General features: G+C 40.1%; 1 protein-coding gene across 4 annotated transcripts in view; it reads left to right on the plus strand.

The window, feature by feature from the left end:
• The first annotated feature begins 3,632 nt into the window (after window positions 1-3,632).
• LOC131249164 (valine--tRNA ligase, chloroplastic/mitochondrial 2) overlaps window positions 3,633-21,408 on the plus strand; it is an 85,618-nt gene continuing 67,842 nt past the window's right edge. Inside the window, exons 1-7 of one of the 4 annotated variants that reach the window (XM_058249769.1) lie at window positions 3,865-3,899; window positions 4,461-4,545; window positions 6,923-7,047; window positions 7,967-8,093; window positions 11,957-12,040; window positions 17,398-17,492; window positions 21,014-21,105. In XM_058249769.1, the coding sequence (XP_058105752.1) occupies window positions 7,019-7,047; window positions 7,967-8,093; window positions 11,957-12,040; window positions 17,398-17,492; window positions 21,014-21,105 (427 nt within the window). In that variant the 5' untranslated portion in view covers window positions 3,865-3,899; window positions 4,461-4,545; window positions 6,923-7,018. Of the gene's footprint in view, window positions 3,904-4,460; window positions 4,546-6,922; window positions 7,048-7,966; window positions 8,104-11,956; window positions 12,041-17,397; window positions 17,493-21,013; window positions 21,106-21,408 lie in introns of those variants that run through there. The other 3 variants (XM_058249768.1, XM_058249767.1, XM_058249770.1) reach the window with 3 other exon arrangements.

Genomic DNA, 21,408 nt, shown 5'->3' on the forward strand with positions numbered 1-21,408 from the left:
GCGGGGCAAACTACAAATTCAGTGGGACAAACTAGAAAAACAGTGGGGCAAGCTAGAAAGTCAGCAAGACAAACTAGATAATCAGCGGGGCAAACTAGATAATCAGCGGGGCAAACTAGAAATTCAGCGGGGCAAACTGGAAAATCAGCAGGGCAAACATGAAATTGAGCGGGGGAAACTAGAAAATGAGCGGGGCAAACTAGGAAATCAGCAGGGCAAACATGAAAATGAGCGGGGCAAACTAGACAATCAGCGGGGCAAACTTAACAAATAATTTCATAGCTTGAGCCGATAAATATAAACGTATCCAATGTTCAAATGGAACACACCAAATGAAATTTGGAATTGAACTTCTAATGTTGATCATTTCTTAGGGGCCACAGAAGTTTTAGATCGAGCTTGTAATTATTTTTTCTATTGATCCATGTCTGTATGATCTTATGAATAGGTTTGATAACAAACAAACATCACTGTTGGGCCCACTGATTGCCCCGCTGATTTCATGTTTGCCCTGCTGATTCTCATCAAGATATACCAATTTCTACATCACAACATAGACATACCTTGGCACATGCCCTTAATTACATTCAAAGGAAAATACCTTTGATTCTAAGGCAAAGCTTAAGAAAGTTGTAATATGCACGATACACATGAGCCTAAGCTATTGAAGGATCCATTAGCGTTAACCGGCTACAATAGGCTCGCCGCTTAGGCAACTAGCATTGAGCAATGCTCGCAAGGATCACTCAATGAGGTGTTCATGAGTCATATATGACTTTCCTCGTTATTGACTAGTGTGAGGTAGCATATCATAAAATTAGCTTATGTGATGTTAGGAACATAGCACATCATAAGGTTGCGTAGCTTTGTCAGCACAAAAGATAGGGAGCACTTGCTTTTATTCGGCCAGCATAGGCACATGGTCCAATGACAAGGAGTCAAGGCATGGATCTGTTTTGTAGCTTTTACAATGTTGGACCCTACATCATGTTATATACAAGAAGACATAGAGATGAGTTTATAAAGATAAAATGGTCGTTTTATGAGTCAACACTGACTTCCGAGGGGCCATATGCTACTTTTCAAGCGATGTGCATATTACGGTCAACTAGTAATGTAGGGGCATTTTCACACCGGGCTTGAGTGGGGTGGCCTGGGGGATGTAGGGGCACACGGGGTGGGCGGCCCGTGTGAGGCGAGCCCCACCCATATGAGGTGGGTGGCTTGTGTGAAGCAAAACCCATGTGAAGTGGGGCCCACGAGGGGGGTTCAGTCAAGGTCCTAACCCATGGGATGTGGGGCCTACGCTATGAGATAAAAGGATTGATTCGCCATGCTTTATCAGTTCGAACTTTTTGAGCAAGTGATTATTTGTCCTACATCAGCTAGGACCATGTGAGCCTCTCATTTAATATGAGAGGCATACGAGGATCATATTGCTATTCAATTTCGGAATGAGGAATGATGCATGCCATAATGATGGCACGAGAGTCCATTAAGTGTCAGTCTTGATTAAATGATTGGGGTGCCACTCCGATCAGGAGGTGACTAGAACATCACAAGGTGCCAATTATTGTTTGTCGTGTGGCTTGGACAACGGGACATTGCCCCTAGCTAGTGTAAGGAACATGTTCCTCAAGGGGTGCCAACTATTACAAAATTATAGGCCAAGGAAAGGTGGGGCATTGGCCTCTTTGTCATCCGAGTCGAACCAACATGGGGCAAACTAGAAAATCAACGGGGCAAACTAGATGGCAAACTAGAAAATCAACGGGGCAAACTGGGAAATCAGCGGGGCAAACATGAAATTGAGTGGGGGAAACTAGAAAATGAGCGGGGCAAACTAGGAAATCAACGGGGCAAACATGACAATGAGCGGGGCAAACATAAAAATGAGGGGGGAAAACTAGACAATCAGCGGGGCAAACTTAACAAATAATCTCATGGCTTCAGCCAATAAATATAAACGTATCCAATGTTCAAATGGAGCACACCAAGTGAAATTTTGAATTGAACTTCTAATGTTGATCATTTCTTAAGGGCCACAGAAGTTTTGGATGAAGCTTATAATTGTTTTTTCTATTGATCCATGTCTGTATGATCTTATTAATAGGCTTGATAACAAACAAACATCACTGTTGGGCCCACTATGGTTTTAACGATGGAAATCATTATGCCCCGCTGTTTCCCATGGTATGATCCAATTGATCTTTTGATATGCTTCAATTTGGGGCTAAACAACTAAAATTAGATGGAAAAACGAATGGACGGCGTGGATGTACTACATACATTCAATGTGGGCCCAACTGAGTTTACTTAGTACAATGGGAGTGTACTGAAAAATTAGCGGGGCAAACTAAAAAATCAGCGGGGCAAACTAGACAATCAACAGGACAAACATGAAATTGAGCGGGGCAAGCTAGAAAGTCAGCGGGGCAAACTAGAAAATCAGTGGGGAAAGCATGAAATTTAGCGGGGCAGACTAGATAATCAGCAGGGCAAACTAGAAATTCAACGGGGCAAACTGGAAAATCATTATGCCCACTGTTTCCCGTGGTATGATCCACTTGATCTTTTGATATGCTTCAATTAGGGGCTCAACCCCTTATATATATATACACACACACACGCGCGCGCGCATGCACATGTGTCATGTGTGTATACACACACAAGTGTGTGTGGGAAAAGTTCTATATGGTCAAGCTCATGTGAACTACCCACGAGGTCGAGCTCATCACACACTATCATGAAGTATGTCAAACATCTACTCCATCAGTTAGATGCACCATTCCATGGTGGGCTTAGAGCTTAAAAATTAAGTTAATCCGTGGCTTTTATAGGCCACACCACGTACAAACCTTGAGAGGGGTTACCTTCCATTAAAACATTCATAATTATTTTTTGGGCCCACCAAGATGTGTTTCACAAATCCAGTCCATCCATAATGTGTGTCCCACTTGGATGAGGGGTCAGACCAAGTTTCAGACACATCCAAATTTCAGGTGGGCCCCACCAAGTAATTTTATAAGTTTTAGGCATGTCTTCACATGATTTTAGATAGTATGGCCCACCTGAGTTCCGTATACGTTTGATTTTTCTGCTATCCCATAATTTAAAGGAGACCTATCAAATTCACGGTGTTGATGTTCGACATACATCATGGTGGGGCCCACACAGCTCGACCTCATGGGGAGTTCCCATGAGCTCGACCGTATAGAACCTTATCCTCTATTAACCTTGGCTAGTACAAAAAAATAAAAATGGAATTACATACATTCAATGTGGGCTCAACTGAGTTTAAAATATACCTGTGCTGACAAGATGCTGATAAGGGAGGCCCACAAAAAGGGTTATCTTTGGTCTTTCTATGGAAACGCAGTGAGGGAAGGGAAGGGGGTGAAAGCAACAGCAGTGAAAGTAACAGTGGAAAGGGAGAGGAAAAGCACGCAGTGGAAATGGGAGAGGAAACGCCCCAGCTTTGAAAGGAGGGGTATTTTCGTCCTGAAATCCCGACTCCGTACGAGGAGGTCTAAGTGGGTACTCTAAGTTTGTATTGTTTCCAAAAAACCACTGGATAAAAGGTGGGGTCCACAGTCGTAAATTTCTCTTTTGTAAGCGACTGCGTATCATCATCCATCACACTTCTTCCCTCTCCCGCCTTATCTATCCTTAAACCCTACCATTCAAAGCTCTCTTCCCATTTACTCCATCAATGGCTCTCTGCAATCCCTCATTCCTATTCTTCTGCTCTTTTTCCTCTGCCTATAAATTCAATCCTCTTTTCTTCTCTCCAATCTCTATCCGCAAATCCACGCCTTTCCTCTCCTCTCGCTGCAATCGGCGGGTCCCATTTTCTTTCCCAAGAAATTCCAATCGTTTCGACCGCAGGTTCTCGTCAGGTACGTTTCTGTCTTCTTATGCGGGCCGCGTTTGGATGCGCAGTTGAATAGAGATGAGAAAATGATAGAAATCGACTGTGTTTCGTTTGGACACCTGTAAGTTTTGAGCTGAAAGTGACTTTTAGCTGTAATTCACTTAATGGGAAGTGGCTTCTCAACCCCAGCCCCATGAAGCTTCCTGGCAGTTTTGCCTGTAGGTCACTTACACTTGAATTCCTTACACTTGAATTCCTTCCCCCACCCCCCTGGAAGTCACTTCCCACTTACAGAACTTACAGGCGTCCAAATGACCCGCAGTGTTTTACAACAAGGAAGTAGTAGATGCCGTAATACCGTTATAATGTAACTGATATTTGGAGTGAAGGCACTTGATATGAATTCTAGGGAATTAGATTGGATTAAATTGCAATTCAGATTGATCGTTCATCCAAACACCTCCTCTGTTAGATTCACACACACATATTTGTTGATTTTGTGTTGTCTTGAAAAAAAAACATTTGTATTTCATGGTATATGATTCATTTACATTTGTCATTTCGCTGCATGCTTTTTGTGTCCCAGGTAGGGCATTGGAGAGTGAGGTATTTACATCACCGGAGACAGCAAAGTCATTCGATTTTACAGCGGAAGAGCGGATATACAACTGGTAACACATTCTTGCAATATTTTTTTTTTTTTTTTTTTTTTTGTGTTTGTTTGATGGATAACAAAGATATTTTATTAAGGAAAGAGAAAGGAAAGGCACACTCCCATCATCCTAGATGATGAAAAATAGTAATGGGAGATCATTTTCACCCCTTCCTAGTAAACGGCATTGGCTTCTGCAGTCCCATTGTGAGGCACATGGGTGAAGGAAAACTAGATGTTGTTGGAACAATATTTAATTTCATTGATAAGGATCGTGACCCTCCATATGTTGCTGTTAGCATCGGCCCAACAAGTTGTGTTTTCCGAATCCCCTTCTATAATAAGCAGTTTGATATGAAGACTGGGGTTCTAAGGCCCTGGAGCAAAGTGGAGGCCTATGGAGGAATTGAATCATAAGGTCTAGCATGCCCTAAGAATCCAATGATATGCTGCCTGAGGCAATTCTTAAAAAGACCAATACATGCTGGTCCTAGATTTCTGAAGGGGTTTCAACAGAGTTCAGCTTGATTGAGCCTGGATAATGCTTCAAATTGAATTGAAATTGGGGGCATAATAAGAGGTTATGTACAGAAGATTAGCAGTAGAAACTACTTTAACAGGAAGAGAAAATCACACAGTGGAAGATAAAGCGAATAAAGAATATAAACAGATTGTTTAACAGTTGTCTATAGAATTAGTCTTAACAAGTGAACTCCACCTCCTACTATATTTGTGCACACATGAAATGTGCATGTTTATGATGGGGTGCTGTTGCATCACTTCTCCTTGGCTTGAAAGAACTCTGCTCCGTTGATTTGATGACTATGTACTCCTCATAGAGCACGGGTTGATATGTTTGAAATCTTTGACTAAAATCCAGATGTTGTCAGACCTTGTCTGGCCTCTCCACTTGATGATAAATTTTTGGTACCCTCTTGATGCGTTGAAACTAGGGTTGTCAACGGGTTGGGTCCTATAGTACCTGTACTTGGGCCAATTGGATTTGGGTCTTGTTGGGTTTGGGTCTAGTTTTTGAAGACACAAACATGGATCCAATTGGGTTTGGGTATCCATTGGGCCTATGGAAGTAGCTTTTGAGTTGGGTTTAGGACAAATAAGTGCATTTACATGGTTTGGCCCACTTGATGGACGGATTAGATTGCACACACATACCACTTGGACACGTGTATGGTGTGTAAACAGTCTTGCTTGTGGCTTAAAGGAAACTAATTTGTTGTTAGAATCATCAACATATATTAAATTTAAATGTATATAATTATGCTATTTAAATTAAGTAGTCTTGGCCCTGACCTGATTAGACCCGACCTGACTTTAACAGTGTCCATCACATGGACTCGACCCAAACCTGACTATATTCGATTTTGACTCAGTCCAAAAGGTGAGACCTGAATCTAAACTTATTTCTTAACGGGTAAAGGAGATGGGGCCTGGGCACATTAATATGGGGTACCCTGTGACAGCCCTAGTTGAAACTTGTAATATTTGAACACATTTTCATTCACTTTGTTGAGCCAGCACAATATTTCGGTATTTGGATTGAAGATGCTTCTATGTTCTCATGCCCCTAAGCATTGATGAAGATTCCCTAGAGCGTGGTTGACAACTTCAGTTTTGTTTCTGTCTATAGATGATGGGGAGGACTTTAATTTAGTTCCCATCGTAGACCAAAGGGTTTGATATGGGTAACTCATGAACTTAACCTCATGATCATATTAATTGTCTTGGGAATCACATGTGGACAAATCACATCCTTTAAGAAGACGTTAACACAGTTGATACATTGGCGATATTAATTGTATGCATTGGCAATACATTGGCGATATTGTTGTATACATTGGCAATACAAGCCACACCTGGAATTTACACAATTGAAAATATTGGTGATACATTGGCAATACAAGTGACATGTGAATTTTACATAGTTGAAAATATTGGCAATACATTGGTGATATCAATATGTCGGCAATGTTTAGTGATATATCACCGATACTTGGAATTTCTGATACTACCATTGTTATTGGTATCGCTACCTGTGTTCTCGTTATTGCTGAGCTTGAAGATATGGATAATATCAGGGATATTATTGATAAATTGGGGATACTCTGAGAATGTACGTAGGAAATCGATGTTGGAAACAATAAGCAAGAAATGCTAATATTTGCAAGGGGAAACAGATTTCCCATGAGTCCACCGGTATGAACTCGTTAATGATTTGTTATCATAACGGTCTCTAAGGAATACTTAGCCGACTCCCATTAAATAGTAGAAATATATTATTGTAGTCAATTTCATCCTGTTCAAGCTTTTGTAAAATAAAAGCAAAAAGTGGATCTGATTTATAGCCTTAATAAATTTGAGTTTGATAACCTGTACAGGAAGTGCTCCAACAATGCCAATCTTCGACCTAAAGCATTGACTACCTTATTTTGCAATGCTGGTTTTCACCCTTGAAGGAAGATACTCCACTAAGCATGCCGGCTATGAGTACAAGTGCTTTAAGGTTTTATCAGTTATGACTAGTGAATTCCTCAAGTATGAGATAGTGCTGCCAATGTCTTAAAGCTTGACTTATTGTGCAAAACTCCACATCCTAGATTCAAAGGTTTTTCCATGGTCCCTGAAGCTTCTCATGCAGGCTGGATTTTGGGGTTCCCTTGATAACAATGTCAAGTGGGCGAATGGGGAATGCAAGGGGATGGTGGCATGGTTCTAAGGTTCTATGGAAATGTTCCTTGGAAGGTTTGCAGGTTTGCATGTTCTGTGAGATTCTCAAGATGGTATCTTATTTTCATCAACCAAGATTACAACTCTGTTTCAAGGTTGAAAAATGTGGTACGATATGACTACCCCCCCCCCCCCCCCCCCCCAATGTTCCTTACGCAATCCAGCCCAGCTAGTCCGGAGGCGTTTTAAGAAATGACAGAGGTGAAGTTGTGTGCATTTTCCTGCCCTTTAGGTATCAAGGGCTTCATTGAAGCAGAAGCTAGAGCTCTTTCCAAGGATTGTGCTTTCTTAAGGATCATTTCCCCAAAAGGAATGATCATTAATGGCAACTTTTCTGTTATACTCTTGTGGGCTTCCAATTTGGCAAAGGAGAATGGAGGTTGAACTTCGTTTCAACAATTTTCATGATATTGCCATTGGTTTAAGTCTTGTTTTGTGTGTATTCCCAGGGATGGAAAAGATCTTGTGGATTCCATAGTTAAATCAGTATTCAGTAGTTGTTGGGATTCTTGTCTAAGGGGCACTATCTACCTCATCATTAAATTTGCACCCCTTTCTTTGTTTTCTCTTCCTTTTCAATGAAATCATTCTTCATAAAAGAAATGTCTTTCCATGTATACCGTGTTTTTTCTCCTGAGTAGATTTGGTTTGGTACATATTTGTCATCTCAAATGTTGTTGTGTGTTGAACATTAGGTGGGAGTCTCAAGGGTATTTCAAGCCAAGCTTCGACCGTGGAGGAGACCCTTTCGTGATGTCCATGCCACCTCCAAATGTCACTGGCTCGCTACATATGGGACATGCAATGTTCGTGACTCTTGAGGTTTGGGAAAGTAAATACAGAGGCTGTTTCCTTTACGAGCTTTGGCTAATAGAAATTTTGACACAGTAGATTCCCGATTCCCCCTCCCCCCCAAAGGAAACAATGGCCTTAAAACGTCCACCATTGAAAGTTGTTTCCTTTATCGGGCCCACATTGATGTTTATTTGTTATCTAACTTGTTCATAAGTTCACACAAACATGGATAAGGGGGAAAACACAAATACCAGGTTGATCCAAAACTTCTGGGGGGCCCAAGAAGTTTTTAGCAATATGCATTCAATTCCTATTTTTTCCTATTGTGTGGTCCACTTGAGCTTTGGACCTGCCTCATTTTTGGGCTCATGCCCTAAAATTAGCTGACATAGCAGATGGACGGTGTGGATAAGCCACATACATCACAGTGGGCCCTACATTTATTTCGCACATGTCCTTGATTTTAGTGTTCAAAAAGCAATTGTCAACGTCAACATTGGGAATGATGTGGTAATTACTTAGGTAACTAATTATTACCTATTTGCAATGTATTTACAGGTTATTTGGAAAATCAAACAGGCCCCTATTAATTTACATGACAAAACCACCCATAAGGGTCACAGCTACAAATTATACATAACATGCATCTTGAGTCTTCAGTTGAAGTGATCTAGATCGTTGATCTCATGGGGCCCACGTTATATAGATTAGATCTAGACTGTTGATCTATGGGCGCCACTTTGGATTGGGGATGCACAGACATCTCATAGACTGGAACATGTTAATCCTTTGATTATTGTACTATTTTATGTTGAATGTCTGTAATGGCATCTACATGTTGCAATCCACAGACACACACACACACACACACATATTTATGTATGTATAATGTATCTATATCTATACTACTATAAAAGGCAAAATAACTCGTTTACAACTTTTACATGAACAAAATACCCTTATTAATTTACACGATGAAACTACCCATATGGGCCACTACGACGAATTATACATAACATGCATCTTGAATCTTTAGTTGAAGTGATCTAGACCATTGATCTCATGGGGCCTACATTATATGGAGTAAATCTAGACCGTCACTCTATGGGCCCCACTTCGGATTGGGGATGCACAAAGATCTCAAAGACTGGAACATGTGAATCCTTTGATCACTGGACCATTTTCTGTTGAATGTCCGTAACCATCTATTTACAGGTCATTGATCAAAGGGTTTGGGTTGTTCATCCAGTTGTACGGCTAGGAGTGTCCTGTCTTAGCCATTTTGTTATTTGAAAAGCCATGCATGGTACATCCACATAATGGTCTGGATCTTGCACACGTGAGCTGGCACATCTGTAGAATCCCAACTGAATGTACTTCGTAGGTGTAGTTGTCGTCCATATTTTCTGCCTTCTACAGTAGTGTGACTGATCTTGGAGGCGGAACTGTATGAGAAGTTTCACTCTCACGGTTTTTTACAGTAAATTGAGTTCTGCCATGTCTGTACATTAGAGTTGGCTGTTGGAAAACATCAGATCCCGAGTGTTTGGTCACTGTCCAGCAAGTGTTCTTTGCTGCAAGTGTTTCACAGGCTTCTGTTTCTCTTCTTTTTGAACTTGTTTTCCCCTTATCTTTAGCTCAGGGGAACTTGCATTTACATCCTCTCCTTTGATGCATACAAACCCTTCTATATTTTTTGTAATAGAATAACACTAAAACTAGACTTCATTAGTAGAAAATGGTGTCCACACTCCACAGCAAAAACATGGGTGTTTTTAGTTGTGTATCATTTCCCACAGGAATAATCCCATCTATAACATCACACTGAAAATTTTCCATCAGGCTGAACCGTCCACTTGATGGCCATTTCTTGGAAGGTCCATCGCTCTAAACTTGGACAGCTTGAGCTATTCAAAACATGTGATCAATGAGCTGTGTGGTGGACATAAATACTGTTGGCCATCATGAAGTGGGCCATTGATAAGACGGTTAGAAACATCTTGACAACATGATTTAGGCTATCTCCCATCAAAGTTGTGGCTTATCAGTTGCGCGGTTTAGATTGATGGGCATGAGCACCATGTACCAAACTACCAATGTAGAGTTACAGTCATAGAGGACTTGGGATCCTCGGATGAAGGGTACGCACCATGATACGGGTATTTTCAATTTGGATGAGTGGATCGAATGTTTCCATGGACCATGATCTACACCATTCATATGTTTTACTTCGATTGGCCATCCCCAAGAATTCCGCCAGACTAGAAGATCCTAGGCACCAATCTCCGACCTTCTTTTTGTGAAATGTGGACCATTGCTGCCTTCTCTTCTTAGTCAACTATTTGCTGGCTACCATACATGGATTGCACGTGCATTTTTGTGTCTGCATTGGGTGGGTGGGGTGGTTGGTGCTTTCACATGGTACTGATGCCACAACTATTAGTGGTGGTATTGAGCTATTGCGGGGTCCACATGGTGTATCTATGACATCCACATGTCCAGTCCTGCAGCTCATCATGATGATTGGGTGCCCCAAAAATCAGGCCAATCCAACCATCGAGTGAGCCACACAATTGAAAACAATATAAAAAATTCAAGTGGTGGGGCTCACCTGATGGTCCAGTTTTGGGGCATTCCATTACCAGGGTAGGGCCCACATATTGGATGAGTTGGATGTCTTACTCGTACCACATACCCCACCACTTGAATTTAGAGGTTTTTAGGCAGTTCTACATTTCTTTCTGTGGTGTGGCCGACCTAAAGATTGGATCGGTCTGGTTTTTACATTGTATGCACATCATGGTTGGGAAAACCTGTTGGTGGGTTGGATGTCATACACACACCACGTGTGATGCACAATCTCTCAGTACCACCACCAATAGACATAGTGGTTGTTTTTTGAAGGACATGGTGGCCATCAATCAGCCCTTTTTCTGCTCGACAACATTCTTGACGCACTCCCCTCTTAACCTCCGATTTTTTGTTAAAAGTTGCCAGCATCCTGGTCACACAGCATTATATTTTTGTCGAGCTCAGAAGCCATGCCAGGGGATGATTAGGTTGGGTTTGTCTAAACAGAAGAGTATCCGTACGAATGACCTGAACGGGCCAATGCAAAATCATGGTGGAAGAGTCTCTGCTGCACAAGAATGAATAGAAGGAGCTAATAGTGAATCATCCCTAAGGGGACCACCACCATAACCATCTATTTGAATGGCTTGAGGAAGGAGAAATCCTGAAGAGGACACATTGCAGGCAGATGAACTTCGAAATTTCAGCATCTGGGAAATTGCAACAGAAAGATGGTTGCCACGACACCGTCTCCCTCTTGACAATAAAACTGCAACACCATCTTATACTTGTATTAGGTTGCAGAGTAACAAAGTGAGTAGACCAAGAAAGGTCTTTTACCACGTACCAGTTACCACACCAACCATCATCCTAAAACATGATACCAGAATGTTCCTCACCTTGAATGTTACTCCCAAATGGAAAGTGCTATCCCACAACACACATCTTTCCATGTCTGAAGCTCCATGTTAATAAGATGCATGGTTAACTATCCGCCCTCCCTAACCCCATCTTGAGACAGGAGAGCTAATACAGGGAATAAGGGCACTAAGGGCAGGCTCATCTTAGGTCTTCTATCCAACATACATTCACTATTATATGTTGAATGCTATGTATGAAGCTCGTGTTCCGTGTTGGCTTTATTGCTGTGGGCTTTGATTAGTTAATTATCTAAGATGTAGATGGTAGACGTTATGTAGGCATTTCAAATTTTTTGCATTTACATCACATCCCATTGTGGGGTTGATCCATTGGCATTTCTAAATATTGGGTTGATCCCTTGTTTACATCTTTTTAACTATGATTTGTGGTTGTGTTAGGATATCATGGTTAGATATTCCCGCATGAAGGGCAGGCCGACACTTTGGCTTCCTGGGACCGATCATGCTGGTATTGCAACTCAGGTTTGTTTCCTAAGCTCTGTTCTAAACATCACTTTGCAATTAGTTATTGGCTTTTGGTGCGATGCCAGTTATTGACGTTTTTAGATCAACTATGGTAAGTGTAAGTTATTTTACTCACTAGGGAACACAATTTAATTTATTTATTTTGGTGAATCTTTTAGAGATTTAATGCCACCTGCAGTGTCACGAGGTTAAAATTTTCATCCAAACTTTCACTTGTGCAATTTTTTGACAAACCCATCCCAGAGCCACAAGGCTGTCAAGAACCCACCCATATCCATTTGCACAGCATTTTTCCAACATAACCAATCCACTTGACTATCCCAACATGAAATCCATGGTGTCCTCTTTCTCCAGTGGACACCCACGAAGTTCACTGAGTCCAGCAATGCCACACCTTTCATGTTTGTACGATATCCGAATCGCAGATTGGTGATAGGCCAGCCTTGAACTACGTTAGGACCTCTGTGTACCAAAGCCAACCAATGAAGCTCCACATCATGATCATCACCCTTCTCAGAAGCCGACCATAGGGCTCTGCCTTGTGAGCACTCTTATGTGTTGTGACTTGTGAGTAAACATAATGCCCTGACTCGTAGGGTACATATGGTAAGAGCCAAAGTGATCACCTGGCCAACTCCATGACTCCTTTGTCCGTTATGCCACAATCTTCCTTTCATGACTCATAGCTGGCACATATCCTTTTGGCCAACCATGAGGCCAACTTAGACCTCTGTGCCCAAATTGCAAAGGTTTCTTGCATTGCACAATCAACCTAGATAGCTTAAGTGACCACAAGTACATCTTTTGAATCCGTAGCTATCCTCATCTACACACAAGGCATGAGACCCCAACCCATATGTTGGAGTTCAGATGCCAATGCTAGCTGACAACACTAAGTCCAGAACATGTATATGCCATCTGCTGTATCCGTAAATGCTGCCTCTAATTGGAGAACTTGATCTGATACTGCATGCCCCATTTGTGAGCTTGATAGCTCTATGGATTCCTACTCAAACAACCGTCTCTGTCCCTTGCCAGTTCACATGTCACACAGACCACCTTACAGTAGCATGATGTTCGTGGAACAAATCTTCACTTTCTCGCAAGAGGCTTCCGCACATCTCAAAGGGTCTAAAGGCTCCGCTAATCAATTATTCTCATGCATGGTAACCCATGCAATTCCTACCTATGCAAAATCAAACTCCAGCTCAATTTACAATGTGTAGTCCTGTCTCGTACCCTGAGCATGAAACTCCCCCAAGCTGCATTGCTAGCAGCAAGCAGATGAAGAGGGATCCTCTGAGCATAAAATGGCTGCATAAAACACCTCCCAGGCCACCTAGGCTGTCTCACAGTCAAAATGGCCACCAATGCTTATACGTTAGAACCTTTTTTTGGTTATATGTTAGAACCTATCCACAACCTTAGTAGCCAGAAGTGCCCGAAGGTAAGTCAAAATCATACTCATTGTTCTTTGACAGTGACACTTCCAAAGCCTTGTCACGCTTATGTCACATTCTTGTAGGCAAATGGCCATGAACACAGGATGTTGTTAATTTAGTCATTTGCCTCACTCTGAAACAAATCTGGCATGGTTCCAAAGTACTTCCGTTGCGGAGTGTTATGTCTATTCCACTACATGGACATGAAAAACATGCTTAAACATGTCTCAAAAAAAAAAGAAAAAAAAAAGTAATGCTAAAACATAACAAACACCATGTGAGATATAAATCATTTTTTTAAAGACAAGCAGTACCAAGTTTTTTTTTTTTTTTTGTTGGTTAAAACTTAGTTATATGTTTTGATTGTTTAATTGTTGAAAAATATAACATATTTTTTTGGGAAAAGATTACGTTAATTTTTTTTTGATAATCAACATGAGCATAACCTCATCCACTTGTGAACTGTATAAATTGCTGAAGATTAAGAGCCCTAATAGATAGCGAACATTTTATGTGTTTTAGATCCTTAAGAAAGAGTGACATGTTGACAACTCTAGCAAGTATGCACCAAGAGATGGCTAGAAGCGAGGTCTGCAAACTTGTCATTTAGACTCGGCACAATCCATCTACAAAATTTGACTCGGGGAGTTGATCAGTGATTTGGTTATGTCACGTTTCTAATTAAATAATTTCTTACAAGAAGGGAAAAGGATTGTGAGCGCATTGTGTGAATTGTAGTTGGACACTTACAAAAAAAAAAAAAAAAACTTTGATAATTTTATTGATGATAGGCCAGAGCCCAAAAGATACCAAAACAAAACCGAAATAAATTACAACTCATGCCAACTTCCGGAAACTTAACAATTATCTTAGAAGCTTTTGCCCGCTCTATTACATTTGATTTAGCCTTGCCAAATACTTGCGCTGGTAGTTGGACACATATCTCCCACAATCCAATAATGGTGGGTGGGGATCTTAAGACACATCTCAAAATGGTCATTTGAAAAATTGCATATTCCCAGTCATCCTTTTAGTGGCATGAGATATGCGCCATTAAAAAAGTGGCAGGGTATATGTGCACGTACAATTTGTGTTGCTCGTTGTGCGCGTCAAGCGCTATTATTGGACATATTGATAATTTTTTTTAAATTTTTTTTAAAGTACTTAATTATTTATAAAATTTATAATCAATTTTGCAAGTCTTGCAGAATTATGGGGAAGCTTAGTTGCATGAATCTTCTAACTAGGTGTTGCACGAAAGATTTCATCCGTATTTTATTGAACTACATTCAAATTGCAACAGGTACCGGGCACGACTCGTGGCTACGGGCTTTAATCAACTACATGGCCTTAATCAAGCCAATGACTACACTAGTGCCTATACGTTAGTGAGACGTTAATAATGCCATCTTTCATTGCTTCTTGACCTTAGTTTCTGGATCCTTCTAACTAGGTTCCCCTCTTGCTTCAAATTGTGCTTCGGACTGTTGCTCCCACTTCCGCTTCCTACGTATTTGTACTTGTTTACATTTTGAAACAAACGCTTCCTTGCTCCCGCACCCGAATATGTCGCCGCTTTGCTTCATGTGTCATGCAACTATATTCTTGACTAAAGAGGTGTGCATGCAACAATCACTCAACTTCGAGGATGTTAGACAACCAAATCTATGTTCGTTGATTCCACAACGCTATTTTTGGTTAACAGGCCGCTCATTCTTGGTTCACCTGCTTTAGTTCCTTTTCTAGGATATGCAGTCATGCTGATTATTCCACACCCACCTACTCTTCTGCTCATTGATGATTGGTGATGACATTGTCCTTATAGCTGTTAGCAACACTTTAGTTTCATCCTTCATCTCTACTCTCGCCTCGTAATTTGATATGGACCTCGGCTTAGGAGCATTATGACCACTATATCACCGGAGATGCTCGCATTGGTGGTTTGTGTTAAGGAATAATGTGTACTATTGGGCATTCTTGTAATCTCTATGCCTTGCAAGGGTGTTCCTGTAATTGTAGTTCTTGAAGCATCTTAGGTAGTAAACTTTTAGATAGGATTGAGAAGATATCTAAGATCTCTCCCGAAAAGATGGATAACATCTCTAGAATCTTCTCAAATAGATGATGCAGGACATGAAATGTGAGATTTCAGGCTTAAAATCACTTTCCCCCTACAGCCAGTTTCCAGAATCTGGACCTATAGGAGGGCTGAAACTTCGGCAGAGTACTACGCCTCGACCTTACGTCGGATCATCGTCAAACTTGGAGGGATTGGAGGTCTCCCCTGGCCGACTAAGGCCTAGGTGTCACTTTGGGGAGGCGGTCTTCCATCACACATGCGGCCAACCCACCCCCGCACGTGTGTAAGCCCCGGGCCATCATTTGCACGCATGAGCTTTCTCCGGGTCAGGTTTTCCTCTTTCCTTTGCTATTTCCTAAACCCTAGCCTTAGTTTGTATTAACCCTAATTTCTCTGGGTCAGGTTTTCCTCTTTTCCTTCCTATTTCCTAAATCTGAGCCTTAGTTTGCATTAGCCCTAATTTATTTGCCTCTTTTTTCACCATAGGGTTCCTTGAATTGAGATTGGGGAATCCCTTGGATTAGGGACTGTTTGCTATGCATGTGTGGTTGATTTCTATTTCCCTTTGAACATCATTTGGTTTATAATTTTTATTGGTCCAGTCTTAGCCTATGTAGGCCTGGACCCGCATAGATTCCCCTTTACTTGAATGTTTGGACTTTTTATGTGGGATATGGAATTTGTGTAACCTAAAATATGAAATCAATCCGATGAGTGGGCCACGATCATGAGATCCCATGATGGGCTTTTCTTGACTATCGGCCCACCCTTTTGAACCAAAACTTTGTCTTTTAGCTAGGATGCCCTCCCTGGACGTCGTCATCGAGCCAGATCGATGGTGGGGCCCTCCTTCTGTGTATGTACGTGCGTAGGGTGGGTGGTGTGCGTGCGCGTGTGCGCATGATGTCCCCATCAATAGACTTGAAAACTTTGTTGCACGGTCCTACTAATTACGTGCTGCTCCCACTTTGAATTGTGCTTCGTTTCCTCCTCACATTTCCTACCTATTTATACGTAAAAAACTTTTTGAAACAAAACCATGCCCTCTTCCACAACTGAATCTGTCAGCACTTCAATTCATGCTTCGTGCTACTTGAGAAGTCTACAATTATTGTACCTTTGTATTCATTCCCTCAAAGAAATAATTCTATCCTTAAAGCCCTACGTGTGGTCATGTGTCGAAGTGGCATCTTGTCCAAGATCTAGGCCATTCTCATGGTGCTTCTTATGTGAATTTCCTTGCTTTAAAGAAAAGGGTTGTTCCATTTTCTGGTTGGCCACACATGTACCAGAAAAGTCTATTTTCAACATGCATGTGTTGACCACTTGATCAGTGGGCTGGTCAGGTTTTTAGGATGGGAAATATCCACTAAGAGGGTCTTTAGATGAATGTCCGAAATCCCACACAAATGTGCCAGGTTGTCACACGTACGAGCATGTTGGTTTGGCTGCTCGGAGCTGCTAGTCCTTCAACACCCCTATGGTGTTGAGATTGGTTGACTTTGTCATCCTTGTTCCCACTTCCAATTCTTTGGCGCTTGAATATGGTGCATCTGCATTTTGGAATTAGCAATTTAGCATCATCACCACAGAAAGGTGTGCCAAGCCAGCATGTGAGAAGAAGAAGATGAAGACAATATACATAACTGTTAAGAGGGATGTTCTATTTGATTTTTCTAACACTTCATCATTTTTTTTCTCCACATTGATGAGTTTGTTGTGTTAAACCTCTTAAACTTCTATGCTAACACTATTATTTCAATTACTCATTCATGAATTTGCTACATTATACTTATACCTTTTAAACTTGTCTGTTGACACTACTATTTCAGTTAGTTGTGGAAAGAATGCTTGCATCTGAAGGCATAAAAAGGACTGACTTAAGTAGGGATGAGTTCATAAGTCGAGTTTGGGAGTGGAAAGAGAAGTATGTTTTTTTAGTTATTCCATTTGTTTGTCTTCTGAAGAGTTTGCAAACTGTCCTTTATGTTACTGTCAATTTGTCTGTAGTATTTTAATGTGCTTCGCAATTTTTTTTCTTAAGCTTTCTTATCTCCTCAAGATTGTATTAGTCCAATCACCGTCCTTTATGTAACTGTCAATTTGTTTGTAGTATTTTAATGTGCTTCGCAAATTTTTTTCTCTTAAGCTTTCTTATCTCCTTAAGATTGTATTTGTCCAATATGATTGGTGCTTGATATCTTCTTTTTCATTTTCTTTGCAGTTTTCAACCGTTGTGTATTTGTTATGTAATTATATTTGCTAATTTTGTGCTCTTTTTGCCTCATAATGTGTGTTCTCTTTTCCTCTTGTTTCTTTTGATTACTAATTATGCAAAGTATTCTCGCATAATTGTCTAATCATTCATATTAAAAGCTACATATACTTGCTTGTAATGAGGATCATTCTTCTTAATCCTCCAAGGGCCTGTTTGGATGCATGAAATTAGTCAATTCATGAATTAGAAAGTTCATTAATTGGTATTTTCATGAGGTTCGCAGTTCATTAATTAGCAAATTTGTTGTTTGGTTTTTCTTGCCAAATTCACGATTTTCTAGATTTATTGTTTGGTTGTTTAAATTTTAGTAGAGAGGTTTCACCTCCCTTGAAATCAGTTAGGATTTGGTTGTTCAAATCATCCAATCAATGATCCTCAAAATTACTGATCATCAAGTTTGGTGTCTAATTTGTTGGTTCATGTTAAGGCTGCCATGGGCAGTGTTCTTTTCTGATGTGTTGTGCTAGGGGTTGTATTCTTTGTCCGCCTTTGTGGCATTTCAATAAATTTGTTGTTGCCTCTCAAAAAAATTTTTTAAAAAAAAAAAAAAGAAGGAGAAGATCGAACTCAAGTATATATAAACTGCTCCAGTAATGGATCTAAGCCATCCATCATTCATCCCACCCTTGATGGAATGATTCGAAAACATTCAATTAATGGATAGAAATAGATGGTCCCTATTGATTGTAATAGAGAAACATTCAATCATTAATCTTGGCTGTCCATTATGTGGGGCCCACCTCTGATTGTCTCTTTAAAATCACTCCAATATGATGATTCTAACCATCCAACCAATGTTTGGGAAATGCATGACATTATTTATTATAGTATAAGAGGTCCTATCAGTGTTCTAGGCTATTTGTCAAGTGGGGCCCATCTTTTGTTGTCGATCCCTCCTAAAAGATCACTTTGATTGCATGGTTCAAACCATCATATCAATTATTGATCATCCATATCTACTGTACCATAAAAACGTCTAAACATTGTCCATCATGTGGGCCCACCGTTGAATCATCTATCCCTCTTATACATGTTTTGGATTGTCCATCATGTGGGACCCACCATTGATTGCTCATCCCTCTTAAATGTCACTTTCGTCTGATGATTCTAAACAGTCGACCAATGACCAGGGAAATGACCAATTTATATCAATTATAAAAGAGAAGCGTTGATAATTGATCTACACCATCCATCATGGTGGCCCCACCTTTAATTGCTCATCTTTCTTAAGAGTCACTTTGATCGGATGATCCCAACCATCTGATTAATGGTTGAAAAGATGCATATTGATTATAGAAAAGGAGGTCTAGTTGTTGATATGGACCATCAATGACATGGGGCCAATGTTGATTCCCATCCCCCTAGAAAATTGTTTTGATATAATTAAGGATCCTAACCATTCAATCAATTGATGGGAAATGGTTGGTCCAATTTTACTATACCAGGAAATGTCCTATTTGTGATATGAACCTCCATGCAGGGCCGACCTTTCATTGCCGATCCCTCCTATAAATCATTTTGATCGGATGATCCTAACTACGGATCGATGTGTACAAAATGGATGATCCACATTTACTATACGAGAAAAAAGGTATAATTATTATCTGTCATATGGGGTCTACCTTTGATGCTCATCACTTTACAAAAATTACTTTGATTTGATGATGCTAACCATCTAAGAAATGACTCGGAAACTTCATGTCCCATATTGATTATACTAGAAAGGGTGGGTCATTGGTTGGCCCTTTCATCATGTTGGGTTCGCCTTGATGCTTATCCCTCTCAAACATCATTTTGATGAATGATTATAGCCATTCAATTAATGGTTACAAAATGGATGTTTAGTAGAGGGCGGGAACAATTCTCAAGCTTAACCTTTGAAAGTTCTTGATTTCCCAACTTTGTGAATTGGAGAATTTGAACTTTAAATTGCAAAGTTCATGATTTATGCCCTCTTGCTAATTGGGCAATTGGTGAATTAATTAATTAATTAATATTTTTGAATATTGTGAATTTATTAATTAAGGCTAACCCAAACACAATTACATAATTCATGCATTTTGTAATTAAAATTTGTCAAATTAATGAATTTGATGTGCATCCAAACAAGCCCTTAGCATCTGCCTCGTTGGAATCTTTTATCCTGGGAAGCCCTAAATGGGCAAGATTAACTACTCTTTCATCCTCAAATGTACCATCAACTCTGCAAGTTGGGGTCACCTTTGAGCTACCATCGGAGTATAATTTGGTGGAGACGCTTGGAAGAGCCACCCACGTTTTCTAGCCTTTGATTTTTTCTATGTACCTCCATTACTGCCTTACAGTTTAATTTGAAATAAAGAAGCTAGCTTAATTCTTCTATTCTTGTACATGGATGATTTGACATATGAAAATTATAGGGCTTCGATCTTTGGTTTTCTTGAATTCCCTTGTGGAAGTTCATATTAGAAAAGCCAGTAGTAGAAGAATTGAGTCCCCTTATACCCTTCAAAAAACCCGTTTCGAGATTTCTTATCTATTTTTTAAGTTTGCTCAATTGGTTTGGTCAATAGTCCACTTAGCTGATGTTCACATTGCCTAATCGTCTTGCCAAGTTAGTGAACACTGACTTTTGAAACTTTCTCCAATAATTGTATGTAAAAGTTTGTTGAGGAACCCTAACGAAGTTCAGATAATTCAAATTGAAAACCATATGTGCCTTCCCATGTCCTTCTTGCCTTTTGCCTTAGTTTTTATTTTAGATTCTATAAATTTTATATGTTTTTCTGACATCCTGTTGGAGTACTTGCTTTGCTTCTTCAAAGAATCGGGATGCCGCTCAAGCATTACTTGATAATTTTGGGATGCACGTGCATCTGAATTTTTAGTATTTCTTACCATAACAAATTAGGAGACCTGATTTGGCTTGTTAATTTGCACGTAGGTGCTTTGTGCTGTTATATGCTATTGCTAGTTTCATTCATTTTAGAGTTTGGACATGATGGCTAATGAAGTATGAAAACATTTGGTATTGCTGACTTTACCTCATTGCTCAAAAAAGATGCTTTTCCCTGATCAATTGGAAATAATGGCTCTGTAGATAGATCTTTGCTCCATTTTAGCTGGCACTACATTTATTTCCTGGGCATATGGCTCATTTGCTGGATTTTTCTGTGTTCTTTTGTTTTCAGGTATGGTGGAACCATTACAAATCAGATTAAGAGATTGGGTGCATCTTGTGATTGGACTAGAGAGCACTTCACCCTTGATGAGCAGCTAAGTCGTAAGACAGTTTTCTATATAATAAATTTCCTTGAATTAGACAATGAGTGTATCTCTGATTTTTATTTAACAATATGTATATTTGAATGCGAGAGAGGAGTCCAAGAAATTCATTTTTGATGGGCCTCATGCCTGAATAGTCAATCAGACCTCACATTTTTTTTCTTCCTTTTTAGGAAATTCATATGGTATGTTAGAATCAGAGCATTTGTTGGAGCTTGATTTAATGCTTGATTTGTGTTTGTTATTCTCTGTGCTTATTAATAAAAGTTACATGTCTGTCTTTTGCAACTATGATAACTAC

The sequence above is a fragment of the Magnolia sinica genome, chromosome 6, assembly GCF_029962835.1.
Source record: "Magnolia sinica isolate HGM2019 chromosome 6, MsV1, whole genome shotgun sequence".
Classification (NCBI taxonomy): domain Eukaryota; kingdom Viridiplantae; phylum Streptophyta; class Magnoliopsida; order Magnoliales; family Magnoliaceae; genus Magnolia; species Magnolia sinica.